At 32.4% G+C, this 6,593-nt stretch overlaps 1 protein-coding gene across 1 annotated transcript; it reads left to right on the plus strand.

Annotated features, from left to right (window-relative positions):
* The first annotated feature begins 2,818 nt into the window (after nt 1–2,818).
* On the plus strand, nt 2,819–6,030 carry LOC131032798 (wall-associated receptor kinase 2-like). The gene is made up of 3 exons (XM_057963849.2): nt 2,819–3,926; nt 4,160–4,345; nt 4,439–6,030. Exons 1-3 carry the CDS (start codon nt 3,050–3,052, stop codon nt 5,605–5,607), a joined length of 2,232 nt encoding a protein of 743 aa, XP_057819832.2. The 5' UTR covers nt 2,819–3,049; the 3' UTR covers nt 5,608–6,030.
* The last annotated feature ends 563 nt before the right edge of the window (nt 6,031–6,593 follow it).

Genomic DNA, 6,593 nt, shown 5'->3' on the forward strand with positions numbered 1-6,593 from the left:
CTAAAGACTTGATGAAGATGAGTGAGCTCTTGATTAAGGTGGTCATCGTCACAAATGCGATGGACTATTAAGGAAAGGGTTTTGAGAATACCAATTTTTTTGGCTAAGGTGGTGATGCAAAGAAGAATGAAGTTATAAATGGGTATGGGTAGATTTGCAGAAAATCTTACAAGCAAGGGAGCCATCAGGTGTTTTAAGGATTAAAACATCAAGGAAAGGCAATTGATTGTTGGACTCAAGCTTTATGGTGAAGGCGATACATGGAGAAATGTTGTTGAGGTGGGCATATATGGTTGATTTGAAGGTGAAACAAGAATGTGTAGACTATATAATATTTATATTCAAATTGAGGAAAATGATGTAAGGGACAACTTATTTGTATATATACTTTTATGTTTTATCGATTAATGCAATTGTTGACTATCTATTGATGCTATTTTTTTCTTTGAAATAGTTTCCTATTTTAATCACTATGTCTCATATATTCTAAAAATGTGTGAATATTTGTTTTCCTCTTTTCTATGACATAGTGATTTGATAGCATAGAGATAATATCTATTTTGATCACATACTATAAATTCCTTTTCAAAACATATATAAAATATAAAGCAAAAAAAAAATTAATACTAAATTTCAATGTTGTAAATGTTAAAATTTTTGACAAAAATTTAATGTAAATAAAATAATATTATTAAATATTTATTAAAAATTAAAATACCTCTTAAATTTATTAAGTTTGAATAATTAATTTTTTTCATTTAATGATTGAAAAATGAAATGAAATTTTATTAAATTTAAAAAAAAATTCAAATATTTTAAAATATCAATTTTAATTTTTTTAAGAATATTTTCTAATTTTTAAAATAAAATAAGAAAATAAAGTAATATTAAATATCAATACTATTGATGTTAAAAATTTTAATATAAATAAAATAAAATTATACACTCTACTATAAAAACTTAAAAGGCATATATTAATTTCTTATAAAAGAATTACAAAAAGATTATAAAAGACAAAACAATGAAAACTCTATTTCTTCACTTTCAAAGGCAATGGAGATAAAAAAATCAACCTTTTTAACAATTTGTCTTGAGCAGGCAATGGAGACTGCAAAAAATGCATTGCAATGCAATGTCTTCCACTAGAAGTTTGAAAATGTCGAATTTCAAGGTTGAATAAATTGTGAAAGTTGTTTCTAGGGTTTTCTTGTGATTGAAATTCATTTTCTTTTCACAATTTTATACCAAATTAAATGCATATAGACATCAAAATTGTGTTCAACATTGGAGGTCAATGATTTAGAAAAAAATCACCATATTTTGGATGAAAAAATCAGCAAACCTATTGATTCCCAATTTTTTTTAAAAATTATGAACTTTCACTATTTTTCCTTCTTTGATTAGAAATGGACCAGAGAATAGTTCTAAATCCTATAAACCATAATGGAATTAGAGAAGAGTTCTAGACCTTGTAAATCATAATGGACTACATAAGAGTTCGAGTTAAAATTTTGGATGTTATTAGATGTTAAAATTTTTTGCACTAATCAATAGGAAATAATGTGGATGTATTGATAAAGGCATTAGATGATATCAAATAGCACTAGTATCAAAATATTTGCACTAGATAGAAGCAAATAGTAGAAATTCAAAGTACACAAATGAAATCAAACAATCTTAAAACTTTCAAAGGACCCAAATTTTAAATTGAATAGATTGCGTAGTTAATATATATGCACCTATGATACATGAAGAAAACAAAATGTATAGGGAAACACTTTAAAGAGACTAGATAGACAAAATGAAACTCAATCATATATTGGAAACTTATTATAGTAGCATGTATAAAATGTAGAGTTTTGGATGAAATTATTAGCAAAATAATAGACTGCTCAATGATTAGATAAAAAAGAAATACATGAAAATAAAATAACTTAAAAATACTAGATCATCAATTTATATGAATGTAATAATTCTTTATTACACAAATGAAAAAACTTGAAATAATAAATCATTATTTCATATATATTTTACCATTATTTATTTATTTTTTACATAAAAATGAATATTTTTCTACACATTGTAGAATATAGAGTTACTATAAAATGATATATACATATTCCTTTCCACGACTTTTAAATGATAAATTGTCGTTTTGTGTTCTTTTCCACGATCTGAACTTGTGAATAGGTGAAGTTGTAGAGGGGACCTCACGATTCCAAATAAGCTAAAAAAAATTCTAGCAATCGTAGAACGAAAAAAAGGATACGTACTAGTGAAATGACTTTGAAATGATAATATCGACACTAATTGGAGAAATCGGAATCTTATTTTCCGTCTGCGGTGGCAATGGCAGACCAAAACTTTTGGAAAGGAGTTCAAGAAAGGGAAAGAAATGATCTATACAGAGTACTATGACGAACCTTGGGTGGCAAGAAAATTAGCAGTCTTCTTTGATTAGTGGAATACTCTCTCCGTTAAAACCCAAAAATGTCTTCTGCTCGACTTTAGTTGCTGTTGATATTGGGTTTAATGAAATATTATTAGTGTGATAATTAAATTAGCTGTAGTCAAGTCAAAGTACCTAGCTCTTCGAAGTATCGATATAAATTAGTATGTATTGAAGTTCTACACCTGATTTATTCTTTTCATTTTATGCGCAGTCTATTTTTAGACTGCGATCTATTTTCATTATGTTTCTTTAACTTTAGTCAAGGAAGAAAGAAAAAAACTAACTTTATTATGAAATCATCACGTAGCTAGTTTCTGAATTAGTTTTCTTTTGTTCACTGTAGGAAACTACTTGTGAACTTTACATTATATGGTTTACCCGTACCTTCGCAGACTTTTGTAGAAAATTCATTTTCATTCTCAAATCCTTGTTCACATTAATTTGCTGCACTTTGAACTAAGAAAAATCACTTGAAGACTTTATCAACATTAAGGGGTAGGTTTTTCGCAACGCCTTCTGCGGTTGTGCAATCAACCATTCACTCTGCTTTTTATTTCCACGCGTTTTCATTCCTCAACATCATTGTTCAAACAGAGAATGCTGTTTCAAATTCAAATGCATTGGGTAGTTGTGGTTCGCTTTGTAATTTATCTCTGTTTTGTGGGGTTTACTGCTGCTTCAAAATGTGATCCTGAAAAGTGTGGTTCCCTGAATGTGAGTTACCCTTTTTGGATTCACAATTCTCATTGTGGATACCCTGGCTTTCGGATCAATTGCACCAAGGATGAAGATACTGGAAATATGGCTCTATTTCTTCCTGTCAGTAATGATAGTATTTGGGAAAACAGAACAAGAGCTTATTATAAGATTTGGAAAATCGATTATTCTGGTTACATTGTCATTAATTCCACTTCTCTTAAAGCCTCTTCGTGTGGGCAGGCAGACGGATTAATCAAGTGGTTTGCCGCACCCGGGCCTTTCTATTTTTCTAAGTTCGATAAATTTGTAGTTGTTGGTTGCAATACAACCGGTAGTTACACATTCGAGGACGGATGGGGAGAAGCCAAATGTGTATCTTCATGTGCCTCTCGCCCTAGAGTTGATGCACCATACTGCCGTTATGGCTGTTGTGAAATTACCCTTCCAGATAATCATTGGCGGATAAAATTTACGGGCGGAGGTGTGGATAATTTTAATCAATTCTGTAGCTTCTCCACCATAATGGATCCCTCCACCTTCACTGTAGTCGGCAACATAACAGACCTCTTTCAGACACAAAGTACAAAGCCTTATTATGGTCTCCGCCTAAACTGGGGCATCGGCAGTCATAATTGCTCCACAGCTAAAGGAACTGCCGATTATTCTTGCTCATCTAATGCAGAATGCATTGACTCGCCTTCCGGAGGTGGACACTTATGCAGATGCCTTCCTGGTTACGAAGGAAATGGTTACTCCAATGGCACAGGTTGCACAGGTATGACCTAGCACAGTTCTTTTTAATTATAAGCATTATTAGTATCTTGGTTTCTCAATTTTATTTTTACTTGAATCTGTTTATCTAAATTCGTTTTTCATTTGAAACAAAAGTAAAACGAATCTCCATTTTTCTTGTTAACTGGACAGCATGGATCTTTACCTATCATGTTTTGTCTTGTATAATCATTTATTTTCTGAAGTCCCTTCTCCTCATGCTTTGATGATATGTAGACATTGACGAATGCCGCAATAAAACCTTGAGTATATGCGTGGAACCATCCCAGGGAGGTGTATGTCATAATTTGCAAGGGTCTCACAATTGTTCATGTGCAAAGGGTTACACTGGAGATGACTTGAAAAACGGGTCAAGGTGCGAGTGGGAAAGATCAAATAAATCTGCCATGTTTGCAGCTATAGGTGACTATGTGCAACATCAAATATCTTTAATGCAATTTAACAAAAAAATTGTAAGTACGTAGTTGATAACAATTCTGTTCGTTATGTCACCAGGCTCTGTTTCTTCATTCGTTGGAGTTTCATTAGGAGCCTTCGGATTAGTCTTGTTTCTGAGAATGCGTCATCAAAAACAGGCAAGGGAGGAGTATTTCCGATGTAATGGAGGTTTTTTGCTACAAAGAATCCTTGCAGAAAAGGGAAAACAGACGGAGGAAAAAATAAAGATTTTTTCTGAAAATGAGCTTAAAAGGGCCTCCCAATGTTATTCAGATGACATGAAGCTTGGTACCGGTGGTTCAAGCACAGTATACAAAGGGATCCTGTCAAATGGTACACCTGTGGCCATTAAAAAATTCAAGGAATTTCCCATTGGTGTAGAAAGTGAGGAAGCCATGAATCAGTTCATTAACGAGATCGTGATTCTCTCGGGTCTTGATCACAAAAATGTGGTGAAGTTGGTTGCTTGTTGCCTGCAAACACAATCTCCTCTTCTTGTATATGAATTCGTTGATGGGGGAACAATTTCTCATCAGCTACATTCTGGTCGTTTGACTTGGCAGACTCGCCTGCAAATTGCAATGGGTAGTGCAAATGCTTTGACATATCTACATTCAGAATTAGATCGCCCCATTATCCACAGGGATGTGAAATCAACTAATATTCTTCTCGACAAAACCATCACTCCAAAAGTTGCAGATTTTGGGATATCTCGGCTACTGTGTGGGAATGATACACATCTCACTACCAATATAATGGGCACCTGTGGTTACATGGATCCTGAATACTATGAAACGGGAACAATAACTGAAAAAAGTGATGTTTACAGCTTCGGCGTTTTCCTTGCAGAGCTCCTCACAGGTCGAGATCCCTTGTCTCCTGGAAGACCTCCACATGAAATCATCTTATCCAAGTTTTTTCTTTCCAAGTGTAAGGATGACAGCTTGAGTGATATTTTGGATCCAAACGTGAAGAACGAAGAGAACCTGGATCAGATGACTGCTGTGGCAAGTCTAGTTAGAGAATGTCTTTGTCCAGAAGGAAAGGGAAGACCAACCATGAGAGAGGTGAAGATGAAGCTAGAGGAGATTGAAGTTTCCACAAGGCTCACCACATCAACTTCATGTTTAAATGTTCCAAGTTACCACATTTCAAGTGAGACTCAAATTGAGTCAACAACTTCTCTCTTTCAGCTCACAGAGATCTCTAGGATGCAAGGACGCTGATCTTGATTTCGTTTTACATATATTTTGAAGATTACATAAACAAAAAAATTAGTATGTAGAGTTATTATTGGCTTTTAGTAGTATTGGTGTTTTATCCCAAGATTACTTGATGAAAGTATTATTCCAGTTTACTGTTGTGTATGGGACTCTTCTAGCAGCACGAAACAGTTTGAAGTCTTGAAGCAGCTGTAGTTTGGTAAGGTTAGTTAAGTTTGTTTTGGATCTTGTGTTGGGTGTTTGACTGAATGGTCAGCTCCTTTTTTGTTGTTGTTGTTTGTGTGTTTACTTTTGGCAAACATTGTGTTATTTGTTTGTTGAATTTGTGTTGTTTGTAAAGGGTTCACAATCCCTCTCAAAATTTGTTTTGAAATTTGTACAAATAAATTTATGAGAAAATAAAAAATGTTTAATGGATTTATTTAATGCTGATATTATTATTTGTTGGGATTATTATGTTTTTCTGTCTATTGTTAGAAATTTAAAGTTTTATATATGTAATAGAAAATTTAAGTTAATTAAAATAAAATTGAATGTAAAATTTAAGGCGATTGAATTCATTGACCTGCATAAAATGATCTTATAATTCTTATATAGAAAAAAACAGCTTGTAATTGTCATGTCATAACCTACTTCTTAAATATGATCTGTTTGATAAGATTATTAATAGTTTTCTAATAATGATCCTAAGTATAAGTAAAGTTATTAACATTCTATATGATTTAATTAATGTATTCTTATCTTTATACAACTTTCTAATGATTGATTGGAACAAGATCTCCTAACTTTAAATCCATACATAGAACCTCATCTTAAATAAAATCATGTTTTTGTGTGTGAGGGATCCTAATAAAACAATAGTATGACCAAATTACTCATCAAAAAAGACTATTAACAAAATTGAGCACACAAATTGGAAAAGCAGATTGTGAAAAATAAATCGATCTAACTAGGGATTAAGAAATAGAATAAGGGAAGGTGATGCACCT

The sequence above is a fragment of the Cryptomeria japonica genome, chromosome 5 (genome assembly GCF_030272615.1).
Source record: "Cryptomeria japonica chromosome 5, Sugi_1.0, whole genome shotgun sequence".
In the NCBI taxonomy this organism is placed as follows: domain Eukaryota; kingdom Viridiplantae; phylum Streptophyta; class Pinopsida; order Cupressales; family Cupressaceae; genus Cryptomeria; species Cryptomeria japonica.